Source organism: Sander lucioperca, chromosome 7 (genome assembly GCF_008315115.2).
Source record: "Sander lucioperca isolate FBNREF2018 chromosome 7, SLUC_FBN_1.2, whole genome shotgun sequence".
Taxonomy (NCBI): Eukaryota; Metazoa; Chordata; class Actinopteri; order Perciformes; family Percidae; genus Sander; species Sander lucioperca.
Window position 1 is genome coordinate 15,978,083 of NC_050179.1, and position 21,374 is coordinate 15,999,456.

General features: G+C 42.0%; 1 protein-coding gene across 12 annotated transcripts in view; it reads right to left on the bottom strand.

The window, feature by feature from the left end:
* Window positions 1-95: 95 nt before the first annotated feature.
* Window positions 96-21,374, bottom strand: part of LOC116063068 (membrane-associated guanylate kinase, WW and PDZ domain-containing protein 2-like) — an 81,984-nt gene continuing 60,705 nt past the window's right edge. For 5 of the 12 annotated variants that reach the window (XM_036002737.1, XM_036002742.1, XM_036002740.1 and 2 more), the window contains 13 exons: window positions 19,261-19,790; window positions 18,189-18,357; window positions 12,108-12,139; window positions 10,325-10,517; window positions 10,127-10,242; window positions 9,518-9,710; window positions 8,105-8,344; window positions 7,046-7,231; window positions 6,235-6,550; window positions 5,369-5,588; window positions 5,051-5,194; window positions 4,306-4,444; window positions 96-3,278 (listed from right to left, as the gene is read on the bottom strand). In XM_036002737.1, coding sequence (XP_035858630.1) covers window positions 2,584-3,278; window positions 4,306-4,444; window positions 5,051-5,194; window positions 5,369-5,588; window positions 6,235-6,550; window positions 7,046-7,231; window positions 8,105-8,344; window positions 9,518-9,710; window positions 10,127-10,242; window positions 10,325-10,517; window positions 12,108-12,139; window positions 18,189-18,357; window positions 19,261-19,790 — 3,173 coding nt within the window. In that variant the 3' untranslated portion in view covers window positions 96-2,583. Of the gene's footprint in view, window positions 3,279-3,832; window positions 3,944-4,305; window positions 4,445-5,050; window positions 5,195-5,368; window positions 5,589-6,234; window positions 6,551-7,045; window positions 7,232-8,104; window positions 8,345-9,517; window positions 9,711-10,126; window positions 10,243-10,324; window positions 10,518-12,107; window positions 12,140-18,188; window positions 18,358-19,260; window positions 19,791-21,374 lie in introns of all 12 variants that reach the window. The other 7 variants (XM_036002747.1, XM_036002744.1, XM_036002746.1 and 4 more) reach the window with 7 other exon arrangements.

Consider the following 21,374-nt stretch of genomic DNA (forward strand, 5'->3'; position numbering starts at 1 on the left):
GATATAGAACAGAAAGGCAGCAAAATGTTTGAGATGCTGGAACCTGTGAAAGCCTCACCATTGTAATTACTAGTAACATAATCTCTAGAAATGAATATTTTACACCATGTCAAGAGTTTATTTGACAGTATTTCAGAATATCTTTCAGTAAACAAGTTTTTTTGTTTTTTAGCAAAATGTAATATATCAGTACTGTCGCATTTCATAAAAATAGTTGTTCACGTCTTTGAAACTACAGTATCAATGATACAGTAAACCATATTTGTAGGAATACAGCTGTACAAGGTGAATAATACACAATTAACACTACACAGTTATACTTGATCTCAATGGGGATTTATGAACGTGCCATCCTTCACAAGTTCCAATAAAGCAGTTTTTTGTTTTTGTATACAAAATCACTCACAGCAGGCAGGGGTATGGCCTGGATGGAGACAGAGGGCTGGATAGCATATTCTTCCACCTTTTTCTAAACTTTGACATTTGTACATACAGTAAACACATTTCTACAGCCTAATGGCATGTTCTCATGCTCCTTGCTAACCAGTTTATCACATGAACACAGTTGGATTCAACTTTTCAGGTCATACTAGTACCCCAGTCTGCAGGTGCATTGTCTTGCAAAAAGCAGTTAACCAGTAAACCTATACCAGTTTACAAGTACAGCTTGGATGTGTCATCATGCTGCATTCAGTCAAGTTGTCAAAATGCATTGTGATTTTACTCATCTGGTCCTCCAGTCCTCAAAAAGCTCTGGTTATTTAATTTCTAATGAGAGCAAACATCTTGTTGAGAGAAATAGATGATATCAAAATGGAGAAATGCAGGAGGATAGTGACTTCATCTCCATCAGTTTAATAGCAGCATGCCTCCACTCTGCCAGTATCAAAACTTTGTGATCGAACACGTTTCAATGCATTTGTGTTTACACATCATCTAAAGTCTTGGGTTTGGATTCCACGAGCATTGGTTCTGCTTGCAACAATGCAAACTTAACTTGTTTTCTTTACAGAATAGACAAATAAAGCTGAAATGAGACTCTTCCTAAACAACAGAAACCACGGTCCACTGTGACAACGACCCTGTCTGGATAAATGTTCACAGCTCCACTTTCCCAGATGACTCTAAGAAGAGGATGTAATGCTACAGGCTACATTGTATCCCCATTTAAGCGCTAGGGGACAAGGGCAATCATTGACATTGATAAGAGTGCATCAAGATAACTGTATATATACTGCTTGGTGTTAAGTCAGAAGAAAACAGGCTCCAGGCTGATTTGTGTGCATGGTCATTAACATCTGTTTTGCATTCAGTTCCCAAAACAAATCACAACAGCACTGCATTAGTTTGAGTAAGGCACTCCGCCCCACCTCATAACCATCGGCCTCCTCTTCCCCACACCGATGCCCCTCTCCCACAGTGATGTGGTACACTTAGCACAGTAAAAGGCATAGAAATGGGAAATATAGACTGGACAAAATTCTTCCGTTGAGCATTGAATGAATACAACACGCCTTATATTTCTGCACAATGACTGCATGGTTGACTTGTGATCAAGTTGTGTACAGAACAGGATTATGATTTCTTACTAAGCCAACTGTTTTTTAGTCACTTAAAAGTTCAATTTGAGGAAAAAAAAGATTTTCTTTTTTCTCACATGAATACCAATTGGTCAGCTCCACAGAGGATATCCTCTCTATGTTCTAACTCTAAAAGACATGTGAGTCCCTGTATAAAGACATGGTGGTTTATATCCACGCACATGACCGCTGCCTCCCTCAGCAGTCTGGGTTTGTTGACTTGCACAGTCTTTGATATGTAGTAATAGACGAGGCCATGGAAATAGTGATCCTAAAATACTGTCCTGGTGGGTTTTTTCTCTTTTCTTTACAATGTATCTAACTACAACACTGCCTCAAAAACACAGGTATGTTTTTGAGATTACCAAATGAACATATTTTTCACATCTTTACATTTACAGTATATGATATATTGGTAGGCATGTGAGATCTAACATATGTCGGGTTAACCAGGCTGTCACTTGGGCCAGTGCCATGTCCTCCAGGAGTGTCAGTGTCACTGCCTCCCTCTGACAGATCTTCCCACTGCACAGAGAAAATGGAGCAAAAGTAAATCTCTTGGATGTACATATGTCTCTGTCCTGCGAGGAATCTTGTTCCATCTGAGGTTACGTTGCACTAACCAATCTGAGCCAGATACGGTCGAGCAGTTAAAGGTACATGTCGAAAGAACAGCTCCACTCAGAATCAGACGTTGTTGCTCCATCTGTGATCAGAACATTTACTGTCGCATCTGAGGGGCTAAAATGCCTACATATTGAGTAGTCTCCATCTGTTTTATACTGTATGTTACAATAGCTGTGAAAGTTCCTCTCTTTTTTAAGGTGGTGGGTGTAATAATTATCTCGTAAGAACAAATGAAACAAAATAATGATCTTAGAAGTAGATGGAGAAGAAAACAGGACAGAAAAGAGAGGGTGAGGGAGAGCTTTTCTCAGACTTGGATGGTGAACTGAATGAGGAGCCAGACAGTGTGATCCGGTCCAAACCAGCGGGATCCATTCTACCTGCTTACTGTGGAGGTCCAGGACCTCAGGGTGCCAGGCAGTTTGTCAGACCCAGGGATGTTCCAGGGCCCAGGGGAGGCTGCTGCACTCCTCGCAGGAGGATCTTCCATGGTTTTAGAGGGGCAGCAGAGCCCACTGTGGCCACTGGCCCTCTCATCTTCTCTGGGGAACAGACCTCTGGACACCAGCCTCTCCTGGAGGCTGACATGTCCATCTCCACTGCCAAGAGAGGCTCCATTCAAATTCACACTCACATAGGGGTCCCAAGGCCAGACAGTGCTCATCGCCTGTGTGTGCAGGCCCTTTCTCTCACAGCAGGGGGAGCAAGTCTCCCTCTGCCTCTCTCTTCTTTCAACGGACCTCCCCAGGACAGCTTTGGGAGGCAAAGCCCGAGGCTGTCTGTCGCCTGTTCCACAGTCCACCTCTCCGCACCCCTGAGGGGTTCCCTGCCCCCTGATGATGCACTTCTTCTGGGTGGACCTGCCACCTGTAGCCCCTCTAATGGAGCTGTGGTCTGTCAGCTGTGGAGCTTTGTCTGCCATGCACACTGTGGCCTCTAGAGGGAGCTGATGAGGGGAGTCTGGGGCTGAGGCTGGATGGGATGAGAGCAATGGATTTGGGTAGTGTTTGAGGGTTACTTCCTGCAGGGCAGAGTTGGCTGTAGAAAAGGAATCCCAGGGGCCGGCACAGTCTGTAAGGGAAGAAGAAAATATGCTCAGGTGGACCGAGATAAAAGCAGAGAGGCACAAAGCAGCATGCACATGCACACAGAGAGAATGAGGAGAGGAAAAAAACAGAGAGAAAAAAAGATGTACATAATAACACAACCACATCATAATATATATATATATATATTGCATGCAAATGTGTGTGAGCAGCACACACCTTGCCATGTAAGCCTCTACACCTAAAGGCTGATGTGGGACAGGATTCATTCAGTGCTTGAAAACAATTACCATCTTTATAGTTGTGTGACAGACTGATCCTGAGCAGATTGATTTCACATAGTCTACTTCACAACCCTCTTCAGGATGATACAATTTAATCTGGAGGGTCACTTCAAACCATATTGCTCTCTTACTACAACACGCAGAAGCACCCGCACACATACACACGTAGATACACACACAGCTTCTATTTTCCCATGCATAAACTCATAATCATGCATACACGAATGCATGCCGAGAGCTACGCTGCACACAGATTATTCAGTATGGAGAGAGAGACATGCAGTTTTTCACAAACCGTGTCTTTAGAGTGGCCCATTAGGAAGAAATAGGGGGAGCTTAGTGTGTCACCTTTCATGCACATGGAGAGGTTGGAAGGTACCATTCCTGAGGGAAGGCAAGTAAAAGCCTATACCAATCATTAGACTTAAAGCAGAGGGGTTACAACACATGAAGGCTAAAGAGTAAGTTGTTATTCTACTGTTTGATTACAATATTTTTTTATATCAGGATATGTTTTTTTTTAGACGACAGTATGGAAGACTGCAGAGCAAGGAGTAAAATGCAGATATTAATGCATGTTAATATGTTCTTGAGTAAAACACATAGCATTTGCAGGAAAAAGCCATTCTGGTTAAAAAACAGTAATGTTGGACCTCAAACAATGAATCTCTTGTATGAAAGTGAGAAAGAGATCAGGTCAGAGACTAAGGAGACCGAGTGGAAAGAGTTAGACATTTAGAGACTTTACTTTGTGCCAGGAAAACCCACCATATTCTGGCACCTGTCCTGTGCCTCGCTTTAGCAGTAGCCTGACTCGCCTGCCTCCCGCCTTGATGAGTTCAATGGCGCGGGCGTGAGTCATGTCCCGAGTGCTGTCTCCGTTAATCTCTATGATTTGATCCCCTACCTGGAGGAGACACACAGAGGATGAGTCGATTTCTGTCAGCCTCTGGTTATCCATGGAAAGTTGACTTTTTTACACAACCACTGTTTCTGCTGGTGGGTAGCTCCACTGGAGCAACTGGCGATTAAGTGCCATTAAGTGTGTTCTTCAAGTGCATCTCAACAGGAGTTGTTGAGGGTGAGCAGAGGGTCAGTGAGTTGACATGCACTTAAACTCACTCGCTTTACCCCTTTCCTAACCTATAAGCCATTCCTGTCCCATGAAGAAGATGGGGCAGACAGTAAAATAAATATTTCAATCAACAGGAGTGAAAGATAATAAACATGTTGCAGAAGAACAACAGCAGTGTTGTCTTTTTTTGAAAGGTAAAAAAATCTGTGCTGTATTCCATTTTACACCATCTTTAAAATCTGTGAAATAAATATATCCCACATTACACAAGCATGTTGTGTAATATGATTTTATATGGACGTCAAGATGGACAAACTGGCATTTTGCTGCTTCTCAGTACACGTCTGTGTTCTACATTTCTTCAACAAAACAACAACTGTTTTCACTGACAGCAATTCCAATCATCTACCAATGAGGTTTTCAACTTTGTCATCTCACCCTCATCCTTCCATTACGTATAGCAGGACCATCTTCAGCAAGGCGCAACACAAACAGGTCCATCTTGTACTCTCTGCCCCCGCGGATACTGAAGCCAAAACCCTTTGCGCTTTTCTCCAGCTCCACCGTGAAGTAATCATAGTCCTGCAGAAAAAATTTAACAACTTGCAAAAAAAACACCGCAAATAACAGTGCCGAAAACAAAGACTACCAACACTCGCTCCACAGTGTGGTGGCATAACTGCATACAAATGAATATGTATACCTAATGCTCAACACAGTGTTAACTTGAGCAGATGGTTCTTGGTCTAGCTGTACCTGTGGTCTGAAGTCAGGAGGCAACCCCAGAGGGAACTGTGCAGCTGCAGGGTGCTGTCTGAAATCCAGCAGACCAGGCGGGTGTCTGTAGTCCAGCGTTGGCGGCTGTCGATAATCAGTAACAGGTGGGTGACGATAGTCTACTGGAGGTTGCCTGTAATCAGTGAATGGAGGATGGCGGAAGTCAGGTTTAACGTCCTGTCTGGCTTTTACCTCTGACCTGTGAGGAGACAAAATCAAAGGAGAAGTTTATGCCACAATGGAGAGAGCATTGATTTGAAGAAGCTTAGCAAATAAGGAGATGTCCTACTGAAAGGATTACTGAGTGTGTGAAGCTAAGGAGGCTAAAAGGGATGTAAATATCACTCTCTGTTTTGAAACTTTTATCAGGCTCCCACTTGTAAAACAGGCATACATCCACAGCTCTGGGAGCGCTGCTCTTGATCTGAGACTCACATGCACACACAGCCATCCGTGCACACACTCACGCTTTCATAGTTTTGATGTGGAAGAGGGCCCGATCGCTGGGCTCCTGCATTATAGAACAGATACCTTAAAGTAAATTTTTCACTGACACTGTACGAGCTAAGTGGTGTTATGCAACAAAGCAGAAACCAGCCTGAGCCTGAGAGACTGACTGGGACAAAAGTTGCCTGCAGTCACAGGTTTTCTACTGAACTAACAGTACTGGCATGCAAGGACAGGATGGCACACTCATCTATATACACAGTTTTATATCTGTCGCCTTTAAAAAACTCTTCTTCTTTTTCTCCCCAGTCACTCTTTGTTCTGTAACCAAGACACACTGCGCTTAAGGAATCTCACAAAACGTACAAACACGAACATCCCTCTTAGCGCTGTCTTACCTGCCGTCATGGAGGTAGATCTGTGGAGGGGGGCCAGAGGGCTGGGTGACCGGGCTCTGCTGGGTTCCAGCTGGTGCAGGCTGGGAGGCTGCTGGTGCAAGAGGGCCAGTCACTGTTTGGCTTGTCTGAGCTGGTGTGGGGCCAGGCTGGGCAGGTATTTGACCTGTCTGAGTGGCTGTTTGGCCAGGCTGGGTACCTCCTTGGCCTGGCTGGGCTACAGGGCTGGGCTGGGTCTGGGGGCTGTGTTTCTGGGTCATGGGGCTCTGCTTCTCTGAGCCTGGGCCAGAATGGGAACCTGTGAAAGACAAGATTTCACCTGTTTGGAAAATGTCAAACTCAGATGAGAGGGATTTAGAACAAATTGACAAAGGAAACATGCTCAGGATGCACAAGCCTGCTGTAATGTTGGCAAATTTTCTTTTCTTTTTTTTTTTTTTTTTTTATCTTTGAGAAAACTATTTATCATAACTAATTATCTGCTGTATAAGCTATATGAGCCTTGTAGCCTTTAACCTTGTTCTAATGCTCAGAATGAGAAGACTCTAAAATGTAGTTCAGGCTGAAATGCCAAGATTATGTTCAATCGTCACCATAACCAAACAATTGGGGAACACAACTCCTCCTAATCTTGTGCTCCTGAAACTATATTTTTACTTCAGAAGACTGATGCATTTTGTGTGTAAGGATTTCCCTGGCCAAGTAAGATAAAATATATTCATATAAGACAAAGCAGACTGACTTCAGAGAGTTTTCTTCTGTTAAGGGGAAAACAGTAACAAAATGTGGTTTCATGTCACAAACAAACACTCACCCTCTTCTGGTATGATGTGCAGTGTGACTGTTAGCCCAGCATCTTTAATGAGCTTGACAATGTCTGCGTGCGGCATGCTGATGATGGACTGTCCATTCACAGCCAGGATCCGGTCGCCCACCTTCAGCTTCCCACATCGGTCCGCAGGGCTGCCCTCAATTATGCGTCCTATTTTATGGGGCACAGCTGGAAACAGGCAATAACAAGGTGGTTGTCAATGGCAATTTAGAATAAAGATGTCAAAACAGCACTGAAAGAACTCAATTTTGAAGCGGAGAGAATAACATTTAGAATCTTATTGCAACCTGAGCATTACCTGTTATGAAATTGTTTTGAACATTACAGCCGCTTTTAAAAAAAAATCACACTTCCAAATATTGCTATTCCTTATGAAGCAATGTCACCAAACAGAAATGACAATAACGATTTAACAAGACAGTGGTGGTGGAAGAAGTATTAAGATCATTTACATTATAAGTAAAAGTCCTGCATTGAAAATCTTACTGAAGTAAAAGTATGTAAGTATCATCAGGAAAATGTACTTAAAGTACTCAATGCTGAAAAATCCTCACATTTTAGAAACCGGAAACGATCAAAACAGTTCTTTCAATCAACTTGGGCCAATTATTTCAGCTGTCCTTGTAGGCCTATATATTGTTGGGTAGTTTAATTTATAACAAAACATTGCATTTTATTAACTACATGTGTTTTGTGTGCAAACATCTTAATTTGTAAAGTAACTAGTAACTAAATCTTTCAGAGTAATGTAGTGGAGTAAAAAGTACAATATTTCTCTCTGAAATATATAGTACCTCAAATTTAGTACAGTACTTGAGTAAATGTATATAGTTACATCCCACCACTGCGTCTTATAAATACTTTAACATATTTTAAATATATTTAAAATCATTATAAAAAAATATATAATACTTAAATTGAAACCCTGCAAACAATCACTCTAGGACAGTCACCACCCTTAGGATCCTTAGCCATCAGTATTTGCAAATCACTATTTGTGTTCAGTAACAACCTTTAGGGCTCCAGACAGAAACAACTTACTGATGATGGTGGCATTCTCCGGTCTGTTCAGGGAGCTAATGATGACGAAGCCGAAGCCCTCATTCTCCTTGCGGTGAATAACCACATCACTAGTTTGCAGAGCAGAACCCTCTGGAGGAGAGGTGGCAGCTGGGACGATGACCGCTGCAGGGCCCGAAGCTGAGGCTGCATCGCTACGTGGGGAGCTGTGTTGTGTCGAAACAGAGCCGGGGCTGCGGCCATTCACAGGACACAGTTCACCTGGAGGAAAGGAAGCAAGAGAGGAGATAGGATGAGTCAAAGCAGCAGCTATGTTACTGTAAAACATGACCAATTTACTCTCAGTGGCTATTCATTTTAAATTTCTGTTGTAGCCAATGGAGAAATTCCAGTTCTGCAGAATGTACTGCTGCAAGAGTGCACTTCTCTACCTCTCGCAGGGACATTGTGTCAAAGTCAAATTTAGCTTGTCCGTTTGTCATTTGACAGGTCTGACTCTTGTGTATGTATGACCTTGCAACTGCACTGCATTTAGAAAGACACAAACCACAGAGCCTGCTGCAGTGCCTAAAATGAACAAGGATAGGAGTGTGACATCGCCCCATGCAATACATGATTATATATATATATATATATATATATATGAAAAATGGAACTATATGTGTAGTGACATGTCATTAAATGCCTCCAAAAGTTAAAAGTAAATTTCTCAATATTCAATATTGAACACACTGGATGGTCACTGAACACCTCCTGCTTAAGTTGTTTTACATGTCAACCAGCAACAGCTGTGCTCGAGAGTGTGTACAAACGTTTTCGGCAATTCTGTATCCACCATGCACCATACACAGTAGATCACTCACAAGTCTACTACACAGGTAAAACACAGTCTGTTTAAATCGCAGCATCAGTGATACACATTAAATATAAGCCAGTGTATTACTGCTCTTCTTGAACAGTGTTTCTATGTTTGTACAATAACAGGCTAAAGGATGGCTAAAGGATTCACTCTTAGTTGCCTTAACTGTGTTGCTGTGAACCGACCAGGTTATCATTGTGTTGTTGGTCAAAACACACACACGCTCGCTGGTGCACAATTCTGTGCACACTGTCTGTGGCACACAGAGTTAATACTGAAAATTCAGAAAAAAGCTTGGTGTTTCGTTGTTTTTACAAAAGATCCTCATATATTTAAATAAGATTTAGATTGTGTGCCCTTGGATAGATGTATGTATGATCTGCTGCCACAGAAAAGATGCGTGGCTGAGAAGTACACATTGATCCTGCACACAAATTGTCAGCATGTGTGTCCTGTCCAAGTTGTCTCTTTTTCTTTATTTGATGCCAGTGAAATGTGCAGCACGTTCTCCAGTCTTGGTTACGTGTGAACAAAAAAAAAAGAACAAAAGAACAAAAAAAGCTTAAAGTCCTCACCAGGCATTTGCACTCTCCTTCTCACAGTCAAGCTGACTTGACCATTGCGAGCGGCTGCGTGCATCAAGTCTATTACGTATTTGTGCGGTTTCCCAGCCACCACATTTTTATCCACAGAAATGAGCTCATCCCCAGGTTGAAGCCGCCCATCTCGCTCTGCGGGAGTGTTCTCTATTATAGCGCCAATAACAATCTGTTCAAAGACAATCAATATTAGCAGCATAGATGAAGGTGAAGACAATGAAACAGAGACTGTGGAATCACTCAGTAATTGCTTTTTCCAGGTTGGAAATTAGTTTTGGGTCATGGTAACATTTTTCCACCTTAAATATTTCTTCTGCCACATTCTTCTGTTTCATAGTTTGCATGCTGTTTTACATGTGGACAAGTTAGCAAGGCGTTTCTTCAGTATGGGAGGTACTGAGCAGTTAGGGCAGTGTGAGAAACCCAAGCAGCGCTTGTGTGTATGTGTGTGTGTGTGTGTGTGTGTGTGGAGCAGATGTTGGTCAAATGTGTGTAACTGTGTGAGATGAGATTATGTGCAGGTCAGACGAGGTTGGTGTGTATGAAGTTAAAAAATATGTGTGGTCCAGCCCGTCCCATACGAGCCTTGTCACGGGCGTCCGGACTCACAGCCTGCACGGCCTCGTCTCCCCCCAGGATGCGGAAGCCAAACCCGGTCTTCTCCCTCAGCAGGTGCACCTCCACCTCTTCATACTCTGGACCTGAGACACAAATAAAGACATTAAAGGTTGACTCTTTAATTCATTTCAAATCACCATATTATGTGCAAGTTTCAGTACTCACGTCGGCTCTCATAGATAGCCCTCGACTTCTCGTAAAGGTCATAGGGGTCAGGTTTGTTAAGATCGAAGCCCTCGGTGGAGTCCGGCACAGATGTGCGGTGCTGTGGCTGGTTTGGGAAGGGCATGCCAGGTGGCAAAACTGGGCCGGACAGGTTTGCTTGGGGGCTTCCATGTGGGTCCCATTGGTCAGGCAACTACAAGGAAAACACCAACAACAGATTTTAAATGTACGATATGGGGCCCTATTTTTGTTAACGACCAGCGCAGGCAGCACCTACTGCCTATTGCCTGTATTTTGGTGCCCAGAGCGAAGTACACAATGCACAGGTGGAAGGAGACGCGCAAATCGGTGGGAGGTCCCTTTAAATGAGGCAGTGTAAAGCAACTTTTTGGTATTTTAGTGCAAAGAATAGAAGTCTGAGAACTACGTGTGTTTCTGGCACGTCAATTGGCTGCCAATCTGATAATTTTGTCAAAGAAGAAATAAAGTACTTCAAGCCTAACCCGAACAGAATAATGCTCAAAATGTAAACAAGATGATTTATTAAACACTCTCCAACCAGTAAATGTGCTTCAAATCCGCATAAAAAAAGGTTTATTGTAGTTAGCAGTAAAGCAGCATCCATATTTCTATAAATTAATTATAAGTAATTCTGTATCTGTATCAGTGTGTTCACGTCAACAACAACATGATTTTCTAAAAAAGAATCTCTTCATTTGTTGTTGTCATGCATCAGTGATTTGCTCAGCTGTTTCAGAGCTAAGGCCAATGATGCGGCTGTCTGAGAGTGTATTTAATAATTACCACAATCTAGCTAATTTAAATAGCTTACGTTACTTTATTATGTGAACATTTAACTTCATTCAATATTTTTATTTAATTTCTGAGAATATTTTGCAGAGCCACCGTCGCTGCGCCCGGGAATTAGCGCCGCAAAAGACGACCCAAAATATATCTGTGGTGTAGCCAGACCTTACTCCACAGTGCTGTGGAGATCCAAGACTGTATGGCTGCAGGCTGGAGATCTGGCAAAGCGAGACTAACTCATGGCAGACAATGCTGGCAACAGCCCACGTGTTACTGCACCATGCGGGCAGGAGAAAACAACAAAGCAACAAACTATATAACAAATACTATACAGCACTGACCTGCAGTATGTATGTAAACACAAGATATACTGTAAGAACTAATATTAGCATATGTGTAGAAAAAAAACTAAAAAGCTTTGTGTTTATGGTGATGAATTATCTCTATGAACGTTGTTTTCAAATCTAAAAATGAATGACAGTGAAGTTAAACAAACAAATTCAAGGCCTACTATGTGCAGAAATGAAGGTCAGGTAACCTTAATGATGGAAGATGATCATCAGACTTAAACAATGATAGAGAATGTATTATCATGAAAGTGTGTGAACCTAAATGAAATGAGATTTATTGTGTCCGAATATTCTTTCTAATACCATGAATGAGTGTTGATTGTATAAGCAGCTGCAGTTTATGTACAAATCTGAAGAGCTTTTCCCCAGCTGGTGAGGTGTGAGATCTGATGTGATCAAACCAATAAGCAGGTAACGACAGTCTGGCTCATTTCACAATAAAGCAAAAAGCCAAACACCTCTGAGGCAACACAGTCCAATGACAAATCCTACACGTTACAATTTTACCTCTCTGCTTCAACAAACAAATTTGGTTCAGAGACGCACATTTTCTCCCTGTCTCTTTTTTTCTTTCAGTCGAAGCCACACACACAAAAGCAGAAACATATTTGTTTCAATCATTGTACCTGTTTGGAGCCCTTCCACGGAGAGATGTGGCCTGAGGAAAAAAGAGAAAATGCAGTTTACAGAGAGCAGACTCGGATAATCTGTCGGATTCTTACAAAACAAAAATGCAGATAAAATACAATTACAACTATACAGACAAAAAACAAACTATAATGGAACCTATGTGCAACGTATTTTTATACATGAGGTATTTGATACAAATGTTAAAACATCTTCCCTTAAAGTGCTCATATCATGCTCATTTTCAGGTTCATAATTGTATTTAGAGGTTATATCAGAATAGGTTTACATGGTTGAATTTTCAAAGAACACCATATTTTTGTTGTACTGCACATTGCTGCAGCTCATTTCACCCTGTGTGTTGAGCTCTCCATTTTAGCTACAGAGTGAGGCATCTCACTTCTGTACCATCTTTGTTGGGAGTCACACATGCGCAGTACCTAGGTCAGCACTACAAGCTAGACAGAAGCAGAGTATGAGGACGTGCCACACTAGCAGCTAGGCGAGCATTATAACGTGTTACAAACTTGTCACGGAAGTAAAGGCTGGACTACAATAGAGCTGTTTGGAGCAGTTTGTGAACAGTGTTAGTCCCTTTGGGGTGGACTTTGGGCTTTTTCACTGTGTAAACCTATTACATGCACAACAAAGATAAATAACACAATAAAAGAAAGGGAAAAAGCCAAAAAGCATAATATGAGCACTTTAACGCGAAGAAAACATCTCAGTTTGCTATTGTCATATTCCTCTGTTTTGACTTTGTTTGTGTAACTCTAAAGGACCAAAACAGGTTTGGTTGTTGCATTTGTTTTCAACATAATTACATCATTAGCTGCAGGCGAAAGCACAGACCCCCTTCCCCCAACACACACACACACACACACACACACACACACACACACACACACACACACTTCTCTGCAAGTCATTTTATCTGCATGTAGGAAGCAGTGAGCACTCTACATCACAAAAACTATTTCATCAACACCACTCCTCTGTGACTCCACTGAATCTAAGAAATACAATACATTTATGCTGCCGAGACCCAAATGCATACATTTACACATGGGGGGGATTACATGCAATGGCTGCTTTGTATAAACATGCAGTTTGAATCTTAACACGTGGATAGAAGCACATAGACACACTCATAAAGCATGCTAAACTCCCGCATCCCTGATGTATCCTTTAACAGACCTGGGCAACTGTAAAACTTTAGAGAACCCTGGTAGGTTATATATTTCATATTTATTCCGTTAATGAAATTTCCTGAGAAATGTCAGAGAGCACCGGATAAAATATATTTACGGAATTACTCTGCAACTACATCCGCCTGCTTTTTAGATTCCTCAGATGATGGCCAGAGAACTCAGCAGCGGAGCAGAATGGCAGGACTTTCCATCAAAATCAGCAAACAAGGGGAGATTTGACGGAAATGAAATACTATAGATCACTGCCAGTCCATGTGAAGACAAAAGAAAATGAAAATTAATTCATTTCTGTCATTCCTTACACTTTTATCTTTTATTTTCCCACATTTTTTAACAACGGCCCTCCTCCATTCGTCTCAAGTAAAGCATCTTTTCTACATGGAAATCTTTCCCATTTTGAAAATAAATGTCTCTGTTGAGTCTTTGAGCGTGTAGGAAGACACAAGAATATGATTAGAAGAGAAAAAACATCCTCCCCATACATGCACGCATGAACATGAATGGAGCTTTGAGAAGAACTGTTCGTGGTGCTGAAATGATTCAGTACAGTAGTAGCAACAGAGGGACGGCACTGTGGGAGGTTGGGGCTAATAATCACGTTCTGCAGGGAATACGGGCCTTAAGGGAAGCCCAGGAATTCTAATAACTCATTTTCAGGAAACCTTCCTTTATGACCCACTGAAGGAAATGAGTATGAGCTACAAAGCAATTGTCCACTCATATTTAAGAGGAGCGTCATCTTCGCAGAGGCATTTAAGCTTAATTTAAATGCTAATACAATTCATCAGCATATATGCCAGAAGTGTGGCAGACTCGTATGAATGCTGATGAATTACAAATGAATGATTAGGTAGAGAGGCTTCACGTGGCCTCTCTCTGGAGTCAGTGGTCAGACAGTCTGGCAGGCCAGCCTCACAGACTAGCCTGCTGAGTTCTGGATGGCATTCAGATCAGCCTGATTGGCTTTTGCAGCCTGACACCCTTTTTTTCCCCACAGCCATGATCTGCATCCTCATTGGTGCTGCAAAATGTCTCTAGTCTGTGGTTGGCTCCGCTTCAAACTGCGATGTCAGGGGACGGAGCTGTGAACACGACCAGAGCTCAGTGGAACTCTGGCAGAGTGCCCACGCTACAGACACAGACACAGAGTCAGAAACAGAGACAAACACAAACACACTCACACATGCAGTGGAAGTCTTAACACCCTGTCTGTTACACACAAAGCACTGATGCTCTCAGTCTCACATCTGAATTGTGCAAGCTAAATTCCATTGATGTTCTGCACAGAAATCCTATGTCTGTGAACACAAACATGCTTAAGTATTCCTGACACTTTGCACATCGGAGTCATTGTAAAGGACCTTGTCCTTTCTTTCACCCTGCAGCGAGGAGAGCAACACACAGAGAGTCAGAGAGGTTCCTGGTGTGTCAGGCTGATAGTCCCTGTGGGGCCGTTGTGTTGAGTTGTTTGATAGAAACTGGTGAGGTTGGAAGATATGGCATCTTTGGGGGAAGGGATGTAATTTGGCAAATTCAGCATAGCATTTAGAAGGATTTCTATTGCAAGCTGTGTGTATGTGTGTACATTTGATTACAGATATGTGTATGTACATGTGATGATGCGTTAATCTGTGTGTAGAAATTTCAGCATCCTTTTTTAAGGATTTGTGACAGCGAAACATGAGTGTATGTCTTTGCAAAGGTTAACCACCAGGTGGCAGATGGTGGCACTGCATGGTCATAAGATGCTTGACTGCTCAGCACCACATTTGATCTCAGCTGCTCATGTACACATCTGTGCATGCTGACGTGCAGTCACATACACAGTTACTGCTTTTCTATTCCTGCTGAAGACACGAGTCATTTGTGCACAGCACAGACTTAGTAGAACTTATTAGCTTCCACGTAACTGACTGAGTATAATTCACTGAACAACAAACAGTACACAATCAATTCACTAGGATGAGGCAACAGTTCATCAATACATCTCCAATAAGTTTTACTAATGTACTTTAAGACTGGCTACAACAGGACTGGTGAAAATCAACAAACCCACAGCAGCAGCTTACATCAGATCAGATCTGATGTATCAGGATCACTAAGTGCTAATGTCTTTGATTGCTTTTCTGGTCTGCAATAGTAATTCCTGTCACACTTCAATTAAACCTGATGTTGCATATGAGACTGATTCATCCCTAATTAGATACAATCCATGAAGAAGGATCAATGCAAAAGAGAGTGCATCTATAACTCCTCTTTATTGTTCTGTTCTCATCTCAGAAACAACGCAAAATAACTCTTCACTCCTGGTAATTTATCTCTAGACAAACTATAGACGTTAATGACTAAATGAGCATTACAATGTGAAGGGCAAAGCTGCTGGGTGGCACATCAAAAGCAAACGGTGAACTTATGATCTTTGTATCTTTATTGTTTTGTTGTTAACTCCCCTAGCTTTCACCCAGGCTGTTGAACGGTGCAGTTCGGTAATCATTGTGGGGTTGAGTGTGTGTGTTTTTCGTCACGTGGCCAAGGGCTCAGTGGTATAGGCAGCCATGAGTAATTATCAAGTCCAATTTTGACCCTGTGACCAGAACACTTTTTAGAGAATCAGTGCAAGAGCACATGTCAAACAAATAAAGCTTTCACTGTGCAATTTAATTTCCTCACAGCTGGCCAATCTTGTAGAAAATAGCATAAGAGGGAAAATGGGAATACACAATAACTGCACTTCAAACTTCGACACTGTGAAATGCTCTCTCATTCCTCCTTTCTTTCTTTTTCTTTTTTTAAAGATTCTTTTTTTTGGCATTTTAGGCCTTTATTTGACAGGACAGCTTAGATATGAAAAGGGAGAGAGAGGGGGAATGACATGCAGCAAAGGGCCGCAGGCCGGAACCGAACCCACGGCCGCTGCAGCGAGGACCGAGCCTCTGTACATGGGTGCACGCTCCACCAGGTGAGCCACCCAGGCACCCTCATTCCTCCTTTCTGTATGTTATAACCCTCATTGAAATATTTTCTGAGATTGAGGGCATGTGGTCATCTCCTCCTTTCCCTACAAGAGGAAGGTACAATGCTGAACGCTGAGCTGGTGTACATCAGCTCATTACAAGCAGAGCTTGCTTCAGGGATTCAACATTGGACAGGTATTGTGGAACAACAACAATTCAAAATGTAATATTTTCTTAAAATTCAAGTGGGTGAAGAAGGAAACATTGTGCCATTGTGATAAAATCCAGATGAAAATAGTTTTTCAGAAGGACACTCAATCACACACAGAGATAAATCATATTTGATCAGTGAATCAATATATAGTGGAGTATTTGAAGATTGCAACATTGAAGATTACAAATAGGACTGTTTGCTTGTTTAGAGCTTTTTGGTTCATATTTTCTCTTTGTTTCATTTAAACCAGCAACACATCAAAAAAGACCATTTAAAAACCTAAACACAGTGAAAAAGATGCTTGTATAATCCAAGCATCATCATTTCAGAGGGTTTAGAATACAGTCAGTACAGGTAGCCAAACACCAACATCAGTTCAGCTTGTTTGCCAGCTAGAAACCACTCTTTACAGTAATTTCTGTCCAGAGTTAGTACATTAAAATAACTGCATTTATTTTGAAGATGAGTGGCCCCAGTGGAAATGAAACCGCTTCCCCACAGCAATGTTCCCAACTCTCCACTGCACTTTAAATTTGACCAGCTTCTGATTTGTTGTATCTCAAAACTTTCCTTTGTTAAATCCCTTGTGTTGCTCCCGTTCCAGTGGAAAACGTTGATGACATGTTGGTGATAAAGCCGCATTTAGAAAATACTAACACATGATGTGACACCACAACACTTACTAAGACATCTGCTTACACTGATCTCTGATCTTTAATATTTCTGTGTATTCCATAACCTATAAAATACATTAAACAAAATATTGTTTTTTCTTGTGTCTCATAATATGTCCTGTGGCGGTTTGCTCCTGCAATGATCTACTTTCCCCAAGGGGAACATTTAGGTTTTGTTTTTTCTTAACCAACATGCAGAAATTATTGGTTATAAGTAATCCTGAGCTATTACACTGTTATTTAAAAAAATAATACAATTTAGCCAGTTTTGCCCCAGACAAAATTCTTCTTCTAGCTTCTAAACTATTTAATATTCCAAAAATAAAGTCTCATCTAGAGATTTGAATAAAATCCAAGTAAGGGGCCACTGTGATTTAAATGTGTTCTAAAATAGAACGGCTCTCAACATTATCATAATCAAAATCTCTTTTGCTCTCTCAGCTCTCACTGTCAACTTTACTTGACTCCTCTCTTGCAAAGCTGCAGCTGGGGTTGAAGATGCACAGTAACATGATATTTGTGCATCTCATCAGAAGACAGCTTATATTTAGCTGGGCAGTTGATCTTGCACTGGAGCCTTCTTTATTTTTGCTAAAATTATCTTGGTCCTTTGAAAGGTACCAAATTGCCACTTTGATACTAATTGTGCTGTAATCATTTTTGCCAACACTGCTGACATAAATAGATAGATAAAGGACAATGACCAGGTATTAAAGAATTGGAAATTATTTTACTTTGACTGTCTTGAGAAACTAAATTAAATGTATACAACCCCAAACAAATGTTGTCATTACAAAATAAATATGCTATATCCATCAAAAAGTACAATATAAACTTTATTATATGTCATTTCATTTATTATGAATCTATACTATATCTGGTTTAACTGGCACTAGTTGTGTTATCTACAAGTTTCCTTGTAATCCTTATGAATGGACAATAGAAAGAATGAAACTGTACTAGAATATCTAACTAATAACCAAGCACACAAACAGACAAACAGGAAAGAAACAAGTCTGTGTCTCACCTGTTGCTCCTCTCTGTATGAGAAGAGTAGCCTCAGCTCCCACAGGACACTCTTTAAGCATCTCCACCACTCGTCCATGTCCAGCTGCAGCCACTGGCTGCTGGTTCACTTCCAGGATCAGGTCTCCCTCTATCAGCCCTGACGCTCCCTGGGAGCCTGGCTCCAGCACCTGCACCGCAAAAACACACCCACCATCACACAATCTGACTCGCTATGATTTGATTTTGTGGTACCTTCAAATTACCACATAAACACAAAACCTCTATTGTCTACCATAATTAATACAATTGGATTAGACTTAATACCAGAATATGAGTTATTTTTGTATCAAGGGAACTTAGTTCATGCTTTCCCCCTTATTCTGCAAAAGAAAATCTCCAAACCAGTCGAGTCACCTATTGTTGGTCCCTAAAATCCTATGCATCTAACACTCTACCAATTAGGTGAGATTATTTCATCTTTTTCCAAAACCATTTTTTTCAAAGCCAAGGTTTACACGACCAGCCAATTGCACTATTTTGACTTACCGGTATTACAAGATATTGACCTGAAGATTGTTTGTCGAAAATTCTTGAAACAAAGAAAAATGCACCAGTAACAAGTCCACAGGCAGATTTGTTTTTAAGGTACAAATACAACAGGGATGAGAAACAGCATCTGTCACATCATTGCAACTCATCTTCTCTAATTTATCTTTTCCTTACAGCCAGGTTTCCATAGCTGATTTAGGACAGTCTAGACTTTCAATCATTTATTACTATATTAATAGACAGAAAATCCTTCACAGGCTGAGCTCACTTTGTTCTTATTATCTCAATCTTTAAAAAGCTGTTTACCGAATTCAATTTACCTTGACCTGCTGTTTTGATTCTGCCTCAATGCCTTATTGTGTAACTCAACTCGATCACTGAGTTTAGCTGACTACTGAGATGTAACTGTTAAAAGAACATATTTCATTCTTGAAAAAGAGACAGTAAAATACACATCAAACAGGTCTGAACCCTTTCATTTCTGGACTATTCATGGTCTAAAAAGTAAATTAAGAGATGTACAGATGATCATGACACATTACCTGTTTTACTCGCTGACCAGTGGGACTGTCGGCAATGGTGAACCCAAATCCCTCCGCCCCTTTCACCATAGTAACTGTCAGAAGCTCTGCCCCTTGTGCTGTTGCCCCAGCGACCCCCGCAGTCCCAGAGGAGGCCATGGACACGTTGTCGTCGTGAGGCGTGAGTGCCGATGCCGAACCGGGTGTGGTGGGCGGCAGGGATGAGCCATCCAGATGTGTGTCCCCGGGGTGAGGGGCTCCAGCCTGGGCCAGAGCCTGAGGAGGCAGCTGGGAGCTCAACGACAGATACTCTAGGTAGGGGTCGTAACTGCCACGGCCGTTCACCACCAGGGGGCGGTGTTCCATGCCGATGGGTGTCAGGGAGGTGCTTGCTGCGCCACCTGGGTCCTCGGGGTCAAAGGGCAGAGGATAGCCTCGACAGAGCACGAGGGTCACGCTCTGACCGATTGGTACGGACTGGAAAAGCTTGACCACATCGGCGTGTGTGGTGCCGAGCACGCAGATGTCATTAATGTAGACAATGACATCACCTAAAGAGAAAAGAGATAGGAAGGAAGCAACAGCTTCAGTCACAGTCACACTACAGTATGTTACATTTTACACAAACCATGTGATCTGGTCTCAGTGGTTCATGTGTAAACATACTGTGCAGCAAGAACACAACCTGTCACCCTCTGTTGCCATAAATCCAGCCATCAAATCACAGCCACATCAGGACATGCTGTACTGTACCAATACAGAAAAAACACTCAGTCCCCTCTCAAGTGTCACATAGGAATATAATATCAGTTCACTGCCAGTGCAGGCAATCTTGTGCATGTGTGAGACAGCGAGGTGAGCGAGAGACGGGGCAGTTGCTTGGTGTGCCTCAGTGAATATGACAACCATCTGGTGCACACTGGCATTTACATAGACTTTAATCATGAAAATCTCAAGTATTTAATTGAATGCACACAGTAGTAACAGTTTTGAGTATTGGCTCATGTATGATGCAATACTGTATTATGTTGCATCTCTCTGTTAGGCTAGTGACCAAAATGCAAATCGTGTATCATTGTTTATGATCTTGTGTGCCAGAAAAGTTGTCTTTGTCAGGTCACACCCGGCCTGTCTAGCAGTGGCCATGCTATCTGTCCTATATTTCCTCACTTCACTAAATTTTACATTCATTTTCACCTCACCAGGTGGGTTGGTGACATTTGTTTCTGCGAACCAATAACAACAAGGTGAAACAATTTCACAAATGCAACACTAGATACACTGTCATCTCTGCTGTAGTTTGAACTTGCGGAAAGTTATGGATTTCAGCTTTAAAGTCACAGCCCCATGACAAATGCAGCTGCCTCAAATCCTCTATTTCACACTTCTGGAAGCACTCTCTGTCACACATGCACACATGCAGACATACACACACTCCTGTAAGCATGTGCACACACATAAACACACCATACATGTCACATGCACAATCACACACAATCCCTAAGAGCAATGCCGCACAGCTCAAATAGGCCGGCTAATCTCAGCCAGGGAGTGCCTGTGTGTGACTCTGTGACCGTGTGCATGCGTGAGTGTGAATGTGTGTGTGCATGCATGTGTGTGAGCAGCTCTGGCAATGTCACAGAGCGGAGAAGAGCAAGTTGGATAGAGAGAGAAAAATCAGAACAGAGAGAGAGGAAAGGGCTGACAGACCAGGATAGAGGGATGAAGAGAGAGAAAAACTAGAGATGTAGAAATAGAAAGGGGATGAAATACACTGAGGCTGAAAGCAGAGGAGAAGTGTCAGATGACATGGTTAGATAAGGAAGCATAATAAAGGGTAAGCTAGAGAGACAAAGAGAGAGATGGAGATAACATAGAAAGAGATGGATTCCAGATAAAAGAGAAACTGATAGGCAGAGAGAGAGAGACATAAAAGCAGAGTGCAGGAGCTGAGAGTAGGAAGGAGGATTCCCAGCTCTGAAATGAGCTCTGAATGAGCAGTTTAGGCACCAACCGTGCAAGGCATGGGGCCAGCTCACAGGTTCAGAGCAGAGCACACATTAAGCCTCATATAGTCGTTCCTTCTCTGAACCCATGAGCATAGCCACTATGACTGAGGTTTGTTTCTGTCAAAG